At 37.6% G+C, this 21,956-nt stretch overlaps 1 protein-coding gene across 11 annotated transcripts in view; it reads left to right on the forward strand.

The window, feature by feature from the left end:
- TFDP1 (transcription factor Dp-1) overlaps window positions 1-21,956 on the forward strand; it is a 266,300-nt gene that overhangs the window by 5,347 nt on the left and 238,997 nt on the right. For 5 of the 11 annotated variants that reach the window (XR_002824493.1, XR_002824491.1, XR_002824492.1 and 2 more), the window contains exons 1-5: window positions 2,616-3,782; window positions 5,620-5,799; window positions 6,874-7,065; window positions 8,622-8,750; window positions 13,979-14,071. Coding sequence is in view for 5 of the 11 variants with exons in the window: in XM_023733483.1 (XP_023589251.1) it covers window positions 3,339-3,782; window positions 5,620-5,799; window positions 6,874-7,065; window positions 8,622-8,750; window positions 13,979-14,071 (1,038 nt within the window). In the remaining 6 variants the exon portion in view is untranslated. Of the gene's footprint in view, window positions 1-2,615; window positions 3,783-5,619; window positions 5,800-6,873; window positions 7,066-8,621; window positions 8,751-13,978; window positions 14,072-21,956 lie in introns of those variants that run through there. The other 6 variants (XR_002824496.1, XR_002824495.1, XM_023733479.1 and 3 more) reach the window with 5 other exon arrangements.

The raw sequence follows: 21,956 nt of genomic DNA on the forward strand, positions 1-21,956 counted from the left end.
TATTTTCAGGACCTACTGAAATAGCATGTAGAACAGTTTAGCCTTCCACAAAATAGCAGAGGCTGCTAGGCATTTTGAGTTCTTGTGTTTGCTTTTCATAAGTTTTGTTTTGCTTCCTCTTTACGTCAGCTGTCATTTCTTGGTTGATCAGAATACTATCTCTGGAAATGCCACGTCTCTTCTTATTTGTACTGCACCTAGTCTACTTTGGTCTAAAAAACCAGATTATTTAACTTATTAGAATTGGAATTATCAGTGAAATTAAAGTATAGATATATTTTTTAGTAAAGGGATCCATATGTAGGAGAACTATTACCATTTTTAAGGGTGAAGTAGGAATTCTTGGTAACTGAACATATCATGACAATCCATTGGATGCTGCTATTAAGAATATTAATTAGATGGTATGTATTAATGTTTTGTTGTATTTTTTTTAAATGTTAATCCTGTGTAAATAATAGGTTTTTATTTTCTTTTTTGGCATAATTGTCACGGCCAATGATCTCCTAATTGCCAAATATAATAGGTATTTTTCAGAGCTTATCTTATTTGCCCTCTCTTGCATTTATTACTTCTTCCTTCTTAAGTCTGTTTTCCTGTTTCTAAGATCACTTTTCTTTTGTTACCTTTGCGACAACTTCTGCCTCCTTCTTACATAATGCTGTTCTCTGGGGGAACCATCCCTACCCTCCTGTGTTCGTGGTAATCTGTATAGCATGGCTACAGCTTCCATCACTACCTGCACCGACGTCTTTCAACTCTTAATCTCCAGTCAAAATCCTCTTCATTTATCAAGAAACCATTTTCAGAAAGCAGGATCTTGTCTATGTTACATTTGGCAGGATAAATTAATGTATATTGTTTTAGGTGCAGTGATTAAGAGCTACGGCTGCTAACCAAAAGGTCAGCAGTTCAAATCCACCAGGCACACCTTGGAAACCCTAGGGGGCAGTTCTCCTCTGTCCTGTAGGGTCGCTGTGAGTTGAAATTGACTCAGTAGCAACGGGTTAAAGGAAATAAGCTGTGGTGACGCAGTGGTTAAGTGCTTGGCTGCTAACTGAAAGGTCGGCAGTTCAAACCCACCACCTGCTCTGCAGAAGAAAGATATGGTGGTCTGCTTCCATAAGGATTTACAACCTTGGAAATCCTATGGGACAGTTCTACTCTGCCCTGCAGAGTTGCTGTGAGTCGGAATCAACTTCACAGTAATGGGTTTGGTGTTTTGTTTTTTTTAAGGGAAGGAAGACCAGGAGCCTGAATTTAGAGGATAGAAAATGTTTGATCATTTAATAAAGTCCTAGAGATCCATGTGTGGTTTTATCTTTGTGATTTTTCCCCCATCCTTGACATCTTGTTAGCACTTAACTGAATTTGAAAATTTGGCAAAATTCTGCATAATTTTGGAAAGCAAAATGGTAAAGCAAGCTGATAGTAGCTCGGCACTGTTCACAATAGCAAAAAGATGGAAGCAACCTAGGTGCCCATCAACGGACGAATGGATAAACAAACTATGGTATAGCCACACAATGGAATATTACACAATGATAAAGAACAATGATGAAGCTGTGAAATTGTATAACATGGTGGAAGCTAGAACTTATTGTGCTGAGTGAATTTAGTCAGTCACAGAAGGACAAATACTGTATAAGACCACTAGTATAAGAACTCAAGAAAAGGTTTAAACACAGAAGAAAACGTTCTTTGATGGTTACGGAGGTGGGGAGGGAGGGTGAGGTTTATTCAGTAACTAGATAGATAAAAATCATCTTAGGTGAAGGGAAGGTCAGCACACACTACAGGGGAAGCCAGCACAACTGGACTAAACCAAAGCTAAGAAGTTTCCTCAATACAATCAAATACTTCGAGAGACAGAGTAGCAGGGATGCGGGGTCTGGGGACCATGCTTTCAGGGAACATCTGTGTCAATTGGCATAACAAAGCTTATTAAGAAAATGTTCCACATCCTACTTTGGTGAGTGGCGTCTGGGGTCTTAAAAGCTTGCAAGTGGCCATCTAAGGTGCATCAATTGGTCCCAACCACTTGGAATAAAGGAGAACGAAGAACACCAAAGACATAAGTAATGTATTGGCCCAAGAGACAGAATGGGCCACATAAACCAGAGACTTCATCAGCCTGAGACCAGAAGAACTAGATGGTGCCCAGCTACCACCAATGAACGTCCCGACAGGGAACACAACAGAGGGTCCCTGATGGAGCAGTAGAACGATGGGATACAGAACTCAAATTCTAGTAAGAAGACCAGACTTAATGGTCCGACTGAGACTGGAAGCGCCCTGGAAAGCATGGCCCCTGGACTTTCTATTACCCGAGAACTAAAACAATTTCTGAGGCCAATTCTTCAGACAGGGATTGGACTGGACTGTGGGACATAAAGTGATACTCCTGAAGAATGTGCCTCTTAGTCAAGTAGGTACAAGAGACCAAAGGGGTAGCTTCTGTCCAGAGGTGAGATGGAAAGGCAGAGAGAGTTAGGAGCTGGTTGAGTGTTCATGGGAATCGGTTGGAGGGGAGGAGTGTGCTGTCGCAGAATGGGGTGAGCGGTTGGGGTCTCATAACAATGTATGTAAAAAAAAAAAAATTTGTATGGGAGACTAACTTGAGATGTAAACTTCATTTAATTACAACAATTAAAAAAAAGCAAGCTAATAGTAGCTCAAAAGATTTCACCTCTGGAACGATAGTGAGTGTCAATCCCTAGTGGCGTATTTTCTCCTAACTGGTGAGAGAAAAAGGTTATGGTATTTTCTTGCCATTGATTTATAAAGAACAACAAACAACCTGTTGCCATACAGTCGATTCCGACCCATAGCGACCTTATACGACAGAGTAGAACTGCCCCATAGGGTTTCCAAGGAGTGGCTGGTGGATTCAAACTACCGACCTTTTGATTAGCAGCCGTATGGACCCTCTTAATAATAGAATTGGTTTTGGCACGGCAGTCTTTTGTACTTAGTAGATTTAGTAGATATGTGGTGCTGAGTTCTTCTTTAAAAAAATTGCCTTTAAATTTGGATGTAACTAACCTTTTATCTCAACTCTTTACCAGGTACCATAAAAGACACTTTAACATTCAGTATTTGATTTTAATCTAGGTGCAATAAGTAATTCAGAGCTAGAAAAGGTAACATTTTCTTCAGAAAGGTAGTAGTTGTCTGGATGTAATTATTGAATACTTTAATTCTGATATCAACAGTAATCATCGTTCAACTTTGTATGACAATGAATCTGTTTTCCAGCTGAAAATGTGTTTCTAAAATGCAACTTCAGCATAGCAGGAATCTTTGGACTGCCTTGCCTTGTTCTCTATACGTGGATCATGAAGGTATTAGGAAAAACAAATCTCTGGATATTGTTCTCATTACTTCATTTGATAGCAAATGCTGCAGAACATGAAGAGGTAGCAAAGCATGCAATCAAGTTACATCGAGGAAAAGGAGCAGCTATCGCTCAGAGAAAACATTGGGTCCTTGAGAACTGTAGAAAGCTGTCTGGGCTTCTTCGCCAAAAGAATGTGGTACTTAACAAACTGAAAAATGCCATCAGAGCAGTGGAAAAAGACGTTGGACTCTCAGATGAAGAGAAATTGTTTCAGGTGCACACGTTTGAGATTTTTCAAAAGGAGCTGAATGAAAGTGAAAACTCAGTCTTTCAGGCTATCCATGGACTCCAGCGAGCCCTGCAGGGAGATTATAAAGATGTTGTAAACATGAAAGAAAGTAGCAGGCAGCGGCTGGAGGCTCTGAGAGAAGCTGCAATAAAGGTTAGTTCTTTCACGTTTTACCAAATGCAAACATTCATTCACACACGCAAAAAGTGCTTTATGTGCTGAATTTAGAAAATAGAGATAAAGGAAAAAAGTAAAACGTGCTACTCTTTCAGTAGATGTGATCTATCAAGGCATCTGTTCTTAGTAAAATATATATAGGCTCTCGCAAGTAAGAGAATCTTTTCCTTTTGCATCTCTTAGTGTAGTTGTATTTATCGCTCACAGAAGAATTCAATATCTAATGCTTTTCTCTACTGTGGAAATTCCTGGGTAATTCAGAAGTTACTCAGGTTATACGAGTAAGCTGATGTGGAAAAAAAATAAATTTGTAACTGCGGTCAACATTTTGTTGGGTTTCCAACAGAAATATCTCTTATTGTGAAATTTGACATTCTTCATAGTCCATATACTGAAAACAAAAATGTTAAAATTCAGTTTTCCACAGATACATGCATTTGATTTAAGGATTCAGACCAAGTGTACTTATAAAATGATGAGAAGAAACTTACTGAATTAGATGTATCATTTATATTAATTTTTTTAAGCTTTGATTTCTTGAGTACCTATTATGTGCTAGGTATCGTGCCAAGCACTTTAAATATGTGAAATGTTATTTCATCCTAATAGAAAAGTCTATAATATTATTATCTAGCTTAAAAAGTATAGAAATGTAGACTTACTAAACTTTCTTTACTGAAGTATGGCATTTTTTGGTAGAAATATGGTAATCAGCCAATGGAGGCGATAAGATTTCCAATAGCCTTGATTCAGTCATCTTGCTTATTTTATGTGTGTGAATCCCTGTAATTGCTATCCTGCATTAGAAATAGACCATAACACTATCCTATGAATAGATATTACTATCTTACGAGATCTTTTTGGCAGTTAAGACGTTAAACTCCTCCATTGTAAATAGGGTACCTAGTAGGATCCAGATTTGTTTTTAGGTGTCACTATAAAATAGAGAACACTGTTTGCATGAGTTTGAGTAGCACTGATTTAAATATACATGTTTTATAAAATATGAACAGCATTTCATCTTGCAGTATTTCTTGCCTCATAACTCCAGGCATTGGCAACATATAGCTGTGTGTTAAAGGTCATTAAGATGATGTTGATTGGTACCCTGGCTGATGTTATCACTAGAGATCCATTAAATAGGCAGTGTTGGTTTCTGGGTACTGTCCTTTCACTTCTCTGTCCAGTCTAAGTACCCCTTTAAGTGTGAATAAGTATTTTTAAAGTAGGGTTAATAATTTAAGATATTGGAGTTTAAATACAATTGTATAAAAATAATATTTATTAAATTATATTGCCAGCCCCATCTGTCAGTTTCCCAAATAATTGTTTATTTCTGGAACAATTTTCTGTTTGTAACTTGGGATTTGATATGTATATCCTGCTTATAAATCTGTAGATACTAGCAACATATTCAAGCATCACAGCTATTTTTAGAGGACAAGTATACTTCACATACATAGTAAGCACAGTACCTGGAGCACAATCAGTGTTCACTAAATCATTTTTATATGAATAGATGACCTTCAAAAATGATCATTTTTATTTATGAAAGTAGAAATATTGTATTTTTTGATGTGTATATACAAAATTTCCCTTAACATTTTGTTGGTTCAGTTACGTCTGAGTAATCTAGGAAACTTGATCTTCCCTAGTCGACTAGAGTTAGGATTACATATATGAAAAGGAGTATTGGACATAGAGAATGAGTTGATTTGATTCATTCAGGCCAGGTACCTGAACTGATTCTAAAAAGTCATATCTTGGTTTATTTCTTAATAAATCTCACTTTTCATTCTTTACAAATGAGTAGGAAGAGACAGAATATGTGGAACTTCTGGCAGCAGAAAAACATCAGGTTGAAGCCCTTAAAAATATGCAACATCAAAACAAAAGTTTATCCATCCTTGATGAAATTCTTGAAGATGTAAGAAAGGCAGCAGATCGTTTAGAGGAGGAGATAGAAGAACATGCTTTTGATGACAATAAATCAGTAAGTAGTACTTCAGAACAATTTCCAGTTCACATATTGAGCTTCTTACTCACTGAAAGGATGTATTGTTGAAATTGTTTTGCATGTTTATTTTTATTGTATATTGAAAACATGAAGACAAACTAAAATACTTTTGTGTCAGAGAGAAAATAATTTGATTTCATCTTGCAGAAATAAACTTTAAAAAACCAGCTGGCATTGAGTTGATTTGGACTCATGGCTACCCCATATGTGTCAGAGTAGAACTGTGCTCCTTAGAGTTTTCAGTGGCTGATTATTCAGAAGTAGACTACCCGGGCTTTCTTTCAAGGCACCTCTGGTAGACTAGGAGCCTCCGACCTTTTGGTTAGCAGCTGAGCTATCCAGAAATAAACTAGTTATCCTTTATTTTCTCTTCATATTTTTTAATTATAGTCAGTTCCCTCTTATCAGTGACTAGTCTCCATTCTCCAGTTTTGCCACTCAGCTGAATTATGATTGTGGTCTCAAGAAAATTTGCACTGGACAGTCGAGTTTTAATGCTGATCTACCTGGGAAAAATAAGCTCTTTATAGGAAGTGATCTTCATCTCTGAAGCAGGATTTCAGGCTACTTGTTATAAAATGTTCGAGATTCTAAGGAAAAAATTGAGATTTTACTGAAAATTGACCATACTATCAGTATGGACTCATATAAGGGTTAGATAATGAAAGCAAGTCAGAATAAGATGAGAGAAGGAAAGGGGGAGACTAAAAATAAAGTGAAAAGAATGGAGTGTTTTAAAAATTTACTGATTATGAGATGAGGAGAGAATGCATAAATATCTTAAGGGCCATGAACTTTCAAAAGAATATACCCTAAATCAGGTAAAGTAGATGTTTGTGAGTAGTAGAAATGCTAAACATTTCCATCCTTAAATAACTTTTTAATTAAAAAAAATTTCCTAATTCATGCTAATGAACATTTATTAATCTTTAGTTATATTTGACGAATAATAAAAACCCATCATTCTTCTGTATAGAATTTACTTTCTTAAAAATGAATTTGAAAACATTTCACTGATTTTAATTACATAACATTGATATATTCTTGCAGGTAAAAGGAGTAAATTTTGAGGCAGTTCTCAGAGTGGAAGAAGAAGAGGCCAATTCCAAGAAAAACATAACAAAACGAGAAGTGGAAGATGATTTAGGTCTTAGTATGCTAATTGACTCCCAAAATAACCAGTATATTTTGACCAAGCCCAGAGATTCAACAATCCCACGTGCAGATCATCACTTCATAAAGGTAGTCTGTGTTTTCAGCCTCTTCTCGTAGTTGTGTGCTGGGCTTAATTCCCTCCCCTCCCCACTTAAGTAAAGGGATACATCAAGTAAGATTGAGCTTTATTTTCTGAACAACCTTCCTCTAAACAGAGAGACTCTACTAGAATTCCCTACTTTTTTGTGATTTGAGACATCCTCTCCTGTTTTTTTTTTTAGAAAAAAAACTAATTTTCATTTTAAATATTAAAATGCTAGAGAAAAAAGGCATTTTAATATTAAAAATGAAAATTAATTTTGTTTTTGAAATTTACAAGACTTCGTGAAATTAGGAGTTACTGTGGTGGGATTAAAACACACTTATCTAAAAACTATTTTCACTAAAATATAAAATTCTTATAAGGCAGAAAAGTTTTGACCAAGCCATCATATATCTTTATTTAGACATAGAATGCAGAGTCTGAAAACTGTCTCCTCCAGCAGAGACTGGCAGTCCTATTGATTCAGATTCTGTTCCTTCTGAGGAAACCAGCCTGGTAAAAGAATATGGAATTATTTAGAACACTTGAAGTTGATACTGTTATGGTTGAGGATGATTACTTTGTTTGGATTTGGACTGCAGTGAGTAGCAGATATAGGAACAACAGGGTGCAGATTCCTCAGGGAAGGCTGACAAGATCTAGATAAATTGTCAGATCTCCACTGAAATGGGCTAGGGCTCAACTCCCCAATATTGGAACCTTGAACAGGTAAAGAAACTAAGGCAAAGAACCTAGTCTTAAAGATAGTACTAACATAGACAGTTTGGGAGGAAGACTGCAGTTTCAGTAAGCTCAGTAAATGACACCCAGGGGCTCATACCGGATATTAAACATATATTGATAGAATTGAATCAATAGATAAAAGTCAACAAATATATTACCTTCTTGATTATGATTGGCATGAGAACTGGGAGGGGCCAAGTCTGCAGATTCAAGACATTAGTTAGTGCCCTCAGTGAAGAGGGGAGTCTCCACTGTAAAGTTATTCTTTATTCTCCTTGTAATTAATAATTTCTGGGGAAAATATTTGAGACTATATAAATATCTTGTTCCTCATCAAACTTCCACCCAATAGTTTTAGAACCCACTGATGATTCTTACCTGCATCAGTTATGACTTTGATGGTTATATTGACTTTGTGGGATAAGAAAACCAACAGTGAATGAACACAAGTCATACTTAGGACATCAACTATGAAGGTGTCCCAGACTAGATAAATCAATGGAATTCTGATATTCAGACTTCTTAGAACACTATTATGGGCATAAACAAAAGAGACAAATTTTACTATAATTGTTAGACTATCAGGAACTAAGTTCGTTTACTCTCAGAATATGTTCTTAATGCTTTCAACTTTTCAGAGACACACAGTAGTACGAAAACTCCTTAGTTTCATCATTTACCCTTCATTCTCATTAAAAGAACTAAGGATGCTATCCTGTCCAACTTATTCAGTCAACTCACCCTTTTCTTGCATGGAGTAGAGCCAACTATTATTTTAAATTTTTTGTTTATCTTATTTATTTTATTCTTACATTAGGACATTGTTACCATAGGAATGTTGTCTTTACCTTGTGGCTGGTTATGCACAACAATAGGATTGCCTACAATGTTTGGTTATATTATTTGTGGTGTACTTCTTGGACCATCAGGACTAAACAGTATTAAGGTAAGAAATAAAATTTAATTGTTTTTTATCTCTCTATTGAATAGAATATTAAAGAAACATTCATGAAGAGTAAAAAGTTTTGAACTTGAATTAATAAAGATATCAGTTTCTTTGAACCATGTTAAAGATGCCCTTTAAAATTTCATGGAAATCTTCTTTAAACCATAAGAAAGTCATTTTGTTTTGTTCATGAATGGGTGACTTGACTAGAGAAAATAACCCTGTTTCTTTAAATTATACTAGTTTTAAATATTCTGTTTCCATGAATATGATGGATAAGATTATTCAGACCAATCTTCACACATAGAAAGCAACCGAAAATGCTGGGTAAAATTTTTGTTCTTTTAAATTTTTAACACACTGAAGAGCTGACAAGGTAGTGAGGAATTAAACGCACCCAGAATTTAGTATATTGTGAGAGCCCAGAGAGACAGTGGAGCATGACAGCTGTGTTTGCTGGAGGGCATTTTCTGAACAGATGAAATTGAGCTTCATTATATCTGGATGGCACTTTTTGAAATTAAGTAAGGGTCTGAAGCTCTTGCGATCTTGAAAATATATCATCTAAAATGCACACAATTTGAACAGAATGGAAAAAGGCTGCCAAGAATTAATGAGTGCCACACAGAGGGAACAGTACAGGATGGTGGAAACAAGCTAACAGAATCCTCAGAAACCTCCCTGATGCTCCCCAGTTGGGTATAACGGGTGGGCAAACGGGGAAAAGATTCAGGATGCGCCACTTGAAGCCTCATTCCATTTAGTCCTAATTAACAAACCTTGAACCAGGTCAGAAGAATCTCTAAGTTCTCCCCAGACTGAAGAACAACAAGTTGATCTGAAGAAGTCAATTAAAATTAATCTTAACAATTAGGACTGGCTAGATAAAGAGAAGTTCTGCTCAGCTGCTCCAGGCTAAAAGCCCAGTGCCTTAAGAACTTCCCCCAAATCCATTGCTATCCGACTCATAGTGACCCTATAGGACAGAGTAGAACTGCCCGATAGGGTTTCCAAGGCTGAAATCTTTACGGAAGCAGACTGCCACATCTCTCTCACAAGGAGCGGCTTCTGGGTTTGAACTACCAACCTTTCTGTTAGCAGCTGAGCGCTTTAACCATTGCACCACCAGGGCTCCTTTAAGAACTTCCGGTTAATAGTTAATTCAACCTGAAGTAGAACAGCAAACCAGTGTCTAGGGTACACTCATGGGACTGGGGTCAACTTGGCAGAGTGTCCTCTTAGCAAAATAATTTTTTGATTTTTGAATAAGTACTAACTACACGATCTAAAACAATATAAAAAAACTATACCATGAAAAGTCTCTCCCACTCTTGTCCTACCCCACCCCCTTCTAGAGTATTTACAAATAAAAGGAAATACAAGTGTATTTCTCTATTTCCTCCTTTTTTTTCTTTCTTTCAACAGCAAAAATAGCTTATTAGCAAAAAATTAAGGCTAAATAACTGGGCAACTTATATAACTGAATATTGTGTTGTCGTTAGCTGCCTTTGAGTCTGTTCCATCTCATAGCAATCCTATGCACCATAGAACTAAACGCTTCCCGGTCCTGCACCATCCTCACAATTATTGCCATGCTTGAGCTCATTGTAGCAACCACCTTGTCAGTCCATCTCGTTGAGGGTCTTCCTCTTTTCATTGACCCTCTGCTTTACCAAACATGATGTCCTTCTCCAGGGACTGGTCCCTCCTGATAACACGTCCAAAGTACGTGAGACAAAGTCTTGCCATCTTCGCTTCTAAGGAGCATTCTGGCTATACTACTTCCAAGACAGATTTGTTCATTCTTTTGACAGTCCATGGTATATTCAATATTCTTCGCCAATACCATAATTCAAAGGCATCAGTTCTTCGGCCTTCCTTTTTCATCGTCCAGCTTTTGTTATGCACAGGATGCAATTGAAAATACCATGGCTTGGGTCAGGCACACCTTTATCCTCAAGGTGACATCTATGCTTTTTAACACTTTAAGGAGGTCTTTTGCAGCAGATTTGCCCAATGCAATACGTCATTTGATTTCGTGCCTGCTGCTTCCATGGGCGTTGATTATGGGTCCAAGTAAAATGAAATCCTTGACAACTTCAGTATTTTCTCCATTTATCAAGATGTTTGTTATTGGTCCAGTTGTGAGGATTTTTGTTTTCTTAATGTTGAGGTACAATCCATACTGAAGGCTGTAGTCTGATCTTCATCAGTAAGTGCTTCAGGTCCTCTTCGCTTTCAGCAAGTAAGATTGTGTCATCTGCATATCACAGATTGTTAATGAGCCTTCCTCCAATCCTGATGCCACATTCTTCTTCATATAGTCCAGGTTCTGAGATTATTTGCTTGGCATACAGATTGAATAAGTATGGTAAAAGGATACAACCCTGATGCACACCTTTCCTGACTTTAAATGAGGCAGTTTCCCCTTGTGCTGTTTGAAGGACCACCTCTTGGTCTATGTACAGGTTCCTCAAGAGGACAATTAAGTGTTCTGGAATTCCTGTTCTTCTCAATGTTATCCATAATTCGTTATGATCTACACTCTCGAATGCCTTTGCATAGTCAGTAAAACACAGGTAAACATCTTTCTAGTATTCTCTGCTTTCAGCCAAAATCCACCTGACACTAGCAGTGATATCCCTGGTTCCATGTCCTCTTCTGAATCCGGCTTGAATTTCTGGCAGTTCCCCGTCAATGGAAACCCTGGTGGCGTAGTTGTTAAGAGCTATGGCTGCTAACCAAAAGGTTGGCAGTTTGAATCCACCGGGCACTACTTGGAGACCCTGTGGGGCAGTTATACTCTGTCCTATCGGGTTCCTATGAGTCGGAATCGACTATACGGCAATGGGCTTTTTTTTATGAGTCCCTGTTGATGCACTGCTGTAATACACAATTTTACTTGGGTGTGATATTAATGATATTGTTTGATAATTTCCACATTTGTCTGAATCAGCTTTCTTTAGAATGGGCAGAAATATGGATGTCTTCCAGTTGGCCAGGTAGCTGTCTTCCAAATGTCTTGGCATAGACAAGTGAGCACTTCCAGCTTTGCATCTGTTTGTTGAAACATCTCAGTTGGTATTTTGTCAGTTCCTGGAGCCTTGTTTTTTTGCCAGTGCCTTCAGTGCACCTTGGACTTCTTCCTTCAGTACCATTGGTTCTTGATCGTATGCTACCTCCTGAAATGGTCGAACATTGACCAATTCTTTTTGGTACAGTGACTCTGTGTATTCCTTTTGTCTTCTTTTGATGCTTCCTGCATCATTCAATATATTGCTAATAGAATTCTTCAGTATTGCAACTCAAGGCTTGAGTTTTTTCTTCAGTTCTTTCAGCTTGAGAAATGCTGAGGGTGTCCTTCCCTTTTGGTTTTCTAACTCCAGGTCTTTGCATATTTCATTGTAATACTTTACTTTGTCTTCTCGAGCCACCCTTTGAAATCTTCAGCTCTTTTACTTCATCATTTCCTCCATTTGCTTTAGCAACTCTACATTCAAGAGCAAGTTTCAGAGTCTCTTCTGACATCCATTTTGGTCTTTTCTTTCTTTCCTGAATATTGTAAATAGTATAATTCTTAATAATTCCAGTATACAATGGAAAAATAATGTAATTATAATAGATTAAGATAAAAATCCAAGACCATACTAAATAAAAATGGGACGTGGTTAATGGAAGAAGTGTAATTGTATCAAAATGTCTGTCTTTTCCTAGTAGGAAATTGATAGGCTTGCATTTTTTAGGTTGAGAAATACAGGTTTAGGTGTATTATTTTAAAGTCATAAATCACAACCTGTTAACAAAAAGGAAGAAAAATAAAAGTAGCAGCACAAGAAGCATAAAAACCAGAAAACATAAAATAAAAGGAATAAAGTCAAACATCTGTTATAACAAATACATGGAATAAACTCCCCTATTAAAAGATACCAACTTGCAGATGGTGTCAGGAAAAAAAAAAAAAACCCACAAAGTTCTATAAGCAAGAGACTCATGAAAGTGACCAAGAAAGGTTGATAGTGAATGGAGATGCATTTCCTAAGTCTGCGTAACAGATTGCCAAACTGGGTGGCTTAAAACAGTAGAAATTTATTCTCTCACAGTTCTGGAGGCCAGAAGTCCAAAATCAAGGTATCAGCATAATTGGTTCCTTCTAGAGGGTCTGAGGGAGAAACTGTTCCATGCCTCTTTCCTAGTTTTTGGTGGTTGCTAGCAATTCTTGATGTTCCTTGGCTTATCAGTGCATCACTCCAATCTCTGCCTTTGTCGTTACATGACCTTCCTGTGTCTCCTCTGTCTCTGTATCCAAATCTCCCTCTCCTTTCTCTTATAAAGACACCAGTCATTGGATTTTTGTCTTACCCTAATCCAGTATGACCTTGATTACATCTGCAAAGACTGTATTTCCAAATTAGATCATATTCACAGGCACTGAGATATGTTTTTTGGGGTAGACAAAATTCAAGAGGGAAGATGCAAATAAAAAGAGGGCAGAATTCGTAATATTAATAGCTGACAAAATAACTTATAGTGGGATCAGGATAATATATGAATATATGAGAAAAAAGTCTGTACTATTTTGTCAAATGCTCATTGAACTATGTTTAAAAATTGAAGATTTAGTAGTCACAGTGAGACTTTAAATGTAAATAGTATAAAATAATATAGAACATAAGTAGTATAAATAGCATTCTCTAGTATAGTGTAATAGCATTAGAAATAAGTAAAAAATGAAACAAAACAAATATAGAACATGAGGACACTATACATTAAAGCCTATGGAATGTGGCCATACAGTGCTCATGAGAAAATTTATATACTCCAAACATGCTTGACACTAAACAAGAATAAAACACGATAAATTAGTTAAGTATTAAACTCAAACATTAGATTTAATTCCACCTCACCCCCCTCCCACAAGAAAGCTGAAGAATGAAGGTAAAAACAGCAGTTAATGAATATGAAAATAGTTGAATCCATAAGTTGGCTCTTAGGAGAGAAACTATATATTCCTGTAGCTAATCAAGAATAAAGGAAAAAAAAAGAAAACATTGCATTTAGGTGGGGAAAATTATTTTGGATGTAGAAGAAATACAAAGAATTTATTTCTTAAACACTGCTTTAATATTGAAATGACCCTACTGAGTATACTAGTGCATGATCGTTCCATTAAGTACATTTAACATGTTAAACGTGAAATTATATGATTTTAATTTTTTTTTTTTTTTCAGTCTATTGTACAAGTGGAGACATTAGGAGAATTTGGTGTGTTCTTTACTCTTTTTCTTGTTGGCCTAGAATTTTCCCCAGAAAAGCTGAGAAAGGTAAGGACCTAATTAATTTGTGTATATGCTCCCAAGCAACTAAATAAAATACAGTTGTGGTGTATTTACTTGTAACATTTGTTGATGGCTTGGCTATCAAATTAAATATTTTTACAACAGAATATGATATTATAGCTTGATACATTTTTGGAACAAATTTGAAAAAAAGAAGTCATGTTTGAAATGGTAGAAATTCAGTGAGTAATTGGAATTAGCTTTTATATGGCTAATTCCACAAGTCTGAGACTATATTTGAACTTTAATATATGGCTACCTCCAAGAGGGTACAAAACTGTTAAAGGGTTAAATATTATAGGGCTTGAATATTCAGTATGCTACACTAGAAAAAAAGTAATTCCTGAATAAGTGGCAAATTTTGGTTTTATTTTTCTGTCACTGTAAAATGAAAATATATAAAAGATGAATAGCAGCTAGGACTATATGAAGAAGCCCTGGTGGTACAGTGGTTAAGCTCTCAGCTGCTAACCAGAAGGTTGGTGGTTCAAAGCCACTAGCTGCTCTTTGGGAGACAGATGTGACAGTCTGCTTCCGTAAAGATGAACAGCCTTGGAAACCCTATGGGACAGTTTTATTCTGTCCCATAGGGTCGCTATTGAGTCCGAATCGGCTCGATGACAGTGAGTTTTTAATGGGTAGGACTATATGTATATGATGAAATGTTAAAGTTGCCTTCTAAATTAGTTTACTTTTGGAATTAGTACCTTGAATGCTGAGATATTTCAGATTGGAAATGGGATTAATTTAAAAACAGACACCTCACAAAAGAGGAAAATAGCTGATTAAAAAACTAACAAGAAAAAAAATCTTTACTGGTAACCAAAAATAAAATAAAATTAGGTACATTTTGCCTGTCAGTATTAACTGGATTGCTAATATCAGATTAGCACAGGGTTTTTAAATGACTGTGAGAGGGTAATAAAATAGGCAGTCATGAACCAGGTTAATCAAAGTTTCAACTAGTACACCCTTTTTAGAGAGCAGTCTAGCAGTTTGATTTAAAAGCTTTAAAATCTCATATCCTTTGACCCAGTAGTTCGACTTCTGGGTCTTTATCCAAAGGGAAGAATCAAAAATAAGTTTTAAGAAAACTGACCCATAAAAGATTTACCGTGCTTGTGGTGCAGTGGTCAGTCGTTTGGCTGCTATCCAAAAGGTCAGCAGTTCTACTCCGTCCTGTAGGGCCACTATGAGTCGGAATCAACTCGATGACTACGTTGTTTGTTTTTTTGGGATGGGGGGTGGGGTTATTGTAGCATTTAAAAAAAAAAGATTGAAAGCAATCTGAGTATCCAATGGTTAATTAAACTATGACATACTACTTGATGGGATATTATATAGCCATTAAAAATACTACAAAAATGCGTAGTAAAAAAGAAAATCTTTGCTACAATGCTAAGCTTAAAAAAGTGAGCACATAACATAACCACAGCTATCTAAAAGAAGCACAAATGCACAGAAAAAAACAACAGGAAATAAGTGTTCCAAATAACTATGGATGACTTCTTTTTTATTCTTCTTTTTCATGTTTTCCAAATTTTGTAAATAAGCAATATTTTCAAGGATTGACTACTCTGATTTCACTGAAATCTTTTTGTTTATATCCTCTTTTCCCATTTGCTTCCTTAATTTATCCTGTTATTCTTAGGATCTTTTGATTTCTTTGATCTTCTTTTTCCATGAACAAAAACCTCCATTTGCCCATCTACTGATTACTCTCACTCCTCTTTAAATACTTCGCAAGATATGTTTCCTCATAAAATGTTCTGAATTATGTTTGAGTTTTCTCTGGTACTTTTGTATTTTTTAATCCTTTTTCCATGATAACATCCATATATTAATTTTTGAACTCAAAGTTTAAACAAAATTGACTACTTTGCTAGGATCTAAAGAAAAATGGCCCCATTCTTCCTGTTAATTCTATTGCGGTGACTATTGTGAATGGGGACGGAAGAAAACAGGGTTAGGTTGTGTGGATCTTTAAGATCTCCTGCTTCACCGCAGTAATATAGGACCTATAAGCATAAAAAATAATTTTATTAGGCTCCTTAAAATACCTGGCCTCAGTTTCATACTGTAGCTTATTCTGAACTTGGTATCATTAGAGAAGTTTCACAATAAATAACAATGGTTCTAAATGTGATTTACAGCAAAGAGGTGGTAAAGTTCTGGTTCTGCCATTAACTAGCTACCTTCAACAAGGTATTTAACTCTTTTGGACATCAGTTTCTCATGTATACTATGAGAAATTTGAAAGTTAAAGTTTCTTCTGGCTCCAAATTTGCATAGTTTATGTTTTTCTCTGCTGCAGTATTCAATTGTTAAGTAATAAAATAACATTATGGAGTATAATGTTAACAGTAATTTTAAATGGTGTAAAAGCTGCATATCTTTATTAGTATTGATGTTATTTATGTAATGGTTGGGAGGTTGCATTTAATTATTTTATATGATAAAATATTTCCCCAAACATTTCTTTAAATTTGTACTTGGTAATATAAGACTTAAGCAGGTCTTGGAAAGGAAGAATTTTAATTATATATTAGTAAATTATATTGAGCTGTACAAGGTGATCATGTATTCTGATGAGTGGAAAGAATATTGGATTAAGAATCAAAAGACCTTATATGAATAATCTTTGCATCTAATTCAGTGACTTTGGATAGTATTCTTTATATCTTACCTGGATTTGAACTGTGAGGTAGTCTGTAATGTCCCTTCAACTCTGAAATTGTTTTGTTTAGTCTCAGCCAGTTGTTAAACTTCCAGAGACAGAGCCTTGGCATGCACTGTAACTGTAGTTCTCCATTTTTCATCACCAAAAATGCATCTTGCTACTTTTTTAAGCCCATGGACTTGAGTTGCAAAATGTCTACCTAATGATCTACATTATTAAATAATACATTTATTTTTCTTTTATTATTCAGATACAAATTATTGGCAAAGCTTTAGAGCAGCCTGAAATAACCAGTGTAAACATTCTGAGTTGATGTATCTCCTACCAAATAGGGAATTAGCCTGTGTATCCCTATCATGGGTGAAAAATTATTTTCATAGGGTTTTAAACATATTAATAATTACCAGAAGGAATTTTTCTTAAGACTTTATGAAATATCCTAAAGGTCTTGTTAGAAACTATTCAAAAACACTTAAGTCTAAAAACTATTAATGCTGAAGAAAGTTAGTTTTTTTGTTCTGAACACTAGTACCGTTGATTGTCTAAATCCTTTATTTGTAAATAATCGTATACTGCTTTATGATAGTTCTTCTAGCTTGACTTGAATTGTTACATAGTTGTTACATTGTAATATTTCATCAGTTTCTGTCTTCTCTCTAAATAGATTATAAAATTATTGGAGGTAGGGGTTGTATTTTCTTTTTTGTTTATTCTTTGAACAAATATTTATTGAGTACCTATAATATTCCAGACATTCTGGTAGCACTGGGAATAATCAGTGTGTAAGAGTAAACATGGTCCCTACCCTCGTGGAGGTTATATTTTGAGACTGCAGAAGGATATGTGGAGAGATAAGGGGGCAATCCCGAGGAAAATATAACTCGTGAGGATATATACTGCTCTGGTCCACGTGCAAAGGGATTAAGAGCCTCAGCTGAGGATATTGTCTCATCAGTACTTCTTAAACTTTATTGTGCATATGAATCACCTGGACATCTTGTTCAGACTGCAAATGTTGATTCAGTGGTGGGACCTGAGTTTGCATTTCTAACAAGGGCCGGCTAATGTAGGTGCTGCCGGTCCTCTGATAACACTTTGAATAGTAAGGTTCTAACTCCTTTCCCCTACGGTCTTTTCTTGAGTTACTTTGCAGTGTTGTCTTCTCTATACCTTGCTTGTTAGGCTGAATGGATTTTTTGGCCTTTCTGATGAAGGTGTAGAAACATACTAGACAGTAAAATCAAAGAAGGCTAGCTCTGGTAATGACCTCAAAAGTAATTGCCTTACCTTTTCTACTTATATAGACGTAGAACTAAAGCCCAGAGAAATTGTTACCTGTCCAAGGTGAACTGCTAGTTAGCAACAGATTCAAGCCTAAAGTTCGGGTTTCTTTTGAGGGTGCCTTGAGGGTTAGAAATATCATACATGAGAACTAATATTTATAGGAACAAGTACTAAAACCTGTGAGTCTTAAAATCCAACGTGCTTGCCCTCCTGAAATACTACAGGTGGCTATGTGGATCTGCCCTAGGCACTTCAGTCATTTTTTGGCTATAATATATTGGAAGAGGAAGAATATAACCATCATGATTACCATATACAGGAAGTAGAAAAAATTTGAACTTTTAAAAAGCATTCTTTAGGGTAACGAGTGTAAAAGAATTTCTGAGAATGGAAACAAAGTTAAAAACAATACTAAAGATTTATTATTCAGTCATCAATTCATGGATTGGGGAACACACGGCCTAAAATCACATGTTCCAAAGAAACGTGGCAGCATCAGGAAAGGGTGTCGGAGAAGTCTGGACGGTTTTAGCTGGTTTTTCAGAGGTTCATTAATGTCCTTTGAAATCCTTTCTTCTCTGAAATGTTAGTTTGCTTAAGAAGACAAATGTGGTTTTTCAGTGAGTGGTCCATGCCTGCTGAGTGGAGGCGGATAACCAGGTGTCTGCCTGTCTGGAATGCAGGAGTTAAAGATCAGGAACTGTTGAAGAATCTACAGAAAAAGCTAATTACTACAGTCCTCACTCGGTATCTGCGAGGGATTCGTTGCAGGACACCCCTCAGAAATCCATGGATGCTCAAGTCGCTTATATAAAATGACGTAATATTTGCATATAACCTACGCACATCCTCCCATATACTTTCTGTCTTCTCTAGATTACTTATAATACCTAATACAACAGTGTAAATGCTGTGTAAATAGTTATTTCATCACAGTTGAAGACTTGCTTTGGAAGGTAGCTGTCTTAGGCTGGGTTCTCTAGAGAACCAAAACCAGTAAAATGTATAAATATATATATATAGAGAGAGAGAGATTATATCAAGGAAACAGCTCACGTGATTGTAGAGGCTAGAACGTCCCAAATCCATGGATCAGGGTAGAGGCCTCACCCAAGTCACACAGCTGCAGAAGCTGGCAACCCCAAGATTGGTAGGTCAGAGAGCAGGGCTTCCGCTCACAGGCTGTGCAGATCAACGAATGCCAGGTTCGGCAGATAAGCTGACAGCTCAAGTCCCAAGAATGGGAAATGAGACGACAGGAAGCGGCCGCAGGATCCAGAGAGAGCAAAAAGCCAGAAGGTCTGCTTATATACCGATGCGGGCCACACCCCCAAGGAGACTCCCTTTCATCTGATTGGCTATTCACAGTATGTTCAATCATGGGAGTGATTACCTTAAAACACTGAGAATCATGGCCCAGCCAAGTTGACACACAATCTTAACCATCAGAGTCCACCCCTTGTCAACTTGGCACAAGTACACATTTCCTTAAACCATACATAATTTCTGAATAAAGACAATTAGAAAGTCATACTTGCGCCTAACTTGATACAACTAACACGCGTACAATCGAAAATTCACTAGCCCTGTTTACAGCTTATATTTTATAAGTGAAGGAAACAAAAATATTTGATGCACACATACAAAGTAGAAATACTGATAACAATTACAGTCCCTGTTTCTGCAACTGGTCATGTGGCCGTAACTGGTATTTAGAACTACTTCTTCCACCACCCATTCTGTATTCCCTTTGCCCTCAGCAAGCACCTCGGCTGGTCGTGGTTCTTTGCCTTGTGGGATGACCCAAACCTTCATCCCTGAAGGGTTTGGGTCTTTAGTAGTCATCTCAGAATTAGGTTGCTGTAGTTTTCCATTGACTTTAATCACAGGGCATGGTAGTATTAAGAGACGCCCCAAGGAATCTCCTGCATTCCAGACATGCTCTTCTTTACCTCCATTATGTAATATCAGTTTGATTTCCTCTTGGTAATCAGGATCAATCACACCAGCCAGTATGGTAACTTCCTTCTTTGCCTGTTGATCCAGAGGCATAAGGAGCCCAGAGTGGCCAGGTGGTGTTCTTAACTTCCAGTTCAGTGGAATCAGTGGTGTGTCTCCAGATGGGCGCATTCCTCCCTTTGGAACTAAGACCTCTAGGCCTGCAGCACATAAGGTTGAGGGGACAGGAAGCAAAAATCTTGCAACTGGATCACTAAGGGTAATAGTGAGTGGTACCACTCCCATTTCCACCCCTTGATTCCTGGACCTGTGAATCCTGGCTATGGGAGAGACAGCACCATATATTGGACGCTGGTTTAAAGCATATACAGCCCCTAGAGAACATTGCCCTAACCCTGCAATGTATTGCCACCTAGGTGGCGCTGTAATTGTGTCTTTAGAAGGCCATTCCATCGTTTTATCAAGCCAGCTGCTTCAGGATGATCGGGAACATGGTAAGACCAGTGAATTCCATGACCATGGGCCCACTGACGCACTTCGTTTGCTGTGAAGTGAGTCCCTTGATCTGAGGCAATGCTGTGTGGGATACCATGACAGTGGATAAGGCATTCTGTAAGTCCACGGATGGTAGTTTTGGCAGAAGCATTGCATGCAGGGAAGGCAAATCCATATCCAGAGTAAATGTCTATTCCAGTAAGGACAAAACACTGCCCTTTCCATGATGGAAGTGGTCCAATGTAATCAACTTGCCACCAGGTTGCTGGCTGATCACCTTGAGGGATGGTGCCATATCGGGGACTGAGTGTTGGTCTCTGCTGCTGTCAGATTAGGCACTCAGTAGAGGCTGTGGCCATGTCAGCCTTGGTGAGTGGAAGTCTGTGCTGCTGGGCCCATGCATAAGCTCCATCCCTGCCACCATGGCCACTTTGTTCATGAGCCCATTGAGCAATGATGGGAATAGCTGGGGAAAGAGGATGACTGGTTGCCACAGAACGCGTCATCCTATCCACTTGATTGTTAAAATCATCCTCTGCTGAGGTCACCCTTTGGTGAGCATTCACATGAGACACAAATATCTTCACTTCTTTAGCCCATTCGGAGAGGTCTGTCCACATACTTCTTCCCAATAAATCCTTGTCTCCAGTTTTCCAATCATGTTCCTTCCAAGTCCCTGACCATCCAGCCAGACCATTGGCCACAGCCCATGAATCGGTATGTAATTGCACATCTGGCCATTTCTCCTTCCAAGCAAAATGAACAACCAGGTGCACTGCTCGAAGTTCTGCCCATTGAGAGGGTTTCCCTTCACCACTGTCCTTCAGGGAGGTCCCAGAAAGGGGCTGTAGTGCTGCCGCGGTCCACTTTCAAGTGGTGCCTGCATATCGCGCAGAACCATCTGTAAAGCAGGCACGAGTTTTCTCTTTCTCAGTCAACTGATCATAAGGAACTCCCCATGAGGCCGTAGGTGCAGACTGGGAGATGGAAGGTAATGTGATAGGAGTGGAGACCATGGGCATTTGGGCCACTTCCTCATGCAACTTACTTGTGCCTTCGGGTCCTGCTCGGGCCTGATCTCGAATACATCACTTCCATTTAATGATGGAGTGTTGCTGTGCACGTCCAACTTTATGGTTCTGTAGGTCAGACAACACCCAGTTCATGATGGGTAGCTCAGGCCTCACAGTGACTTGGTGTCCCATTGTTAAGCGTTCAGTCTCTACTAAGGCCCAGTAACAAGCAAAAAGTTGTTTCTCAAAAGGAGAGTAGTTATCTGCAGAGGATGGCAGAGCTTTGCTCCAGAATCCTAAGGGTCTGTGTTCTGATTCACCAATAGGGGCCTGTCAAAGACTCTAAACAGCATCTCTATCTGCCACTGACACTTCAAGCACCATTGGATCAGCTGGATCATATGGTCCAAGTGGCAGAGCGGCTTGCACAGCAGCCTGA

Source organism: Trichechus manatus, unplaced genomic scaffold (genome assembly GCF_000243295.1).
Source record: "Trichechus manatus latirostris isolate Lorelei unplaced genomic scaffold, TriManLat1.0 scaffold00004, whole genome shotgun sequence".
Classification (NCBI taxonomy): Eukaryota; Metazoa; Chordata; class Mammalia; order Sirenia; family Trichechidae; genus Trichechus; species Trichechus manatus.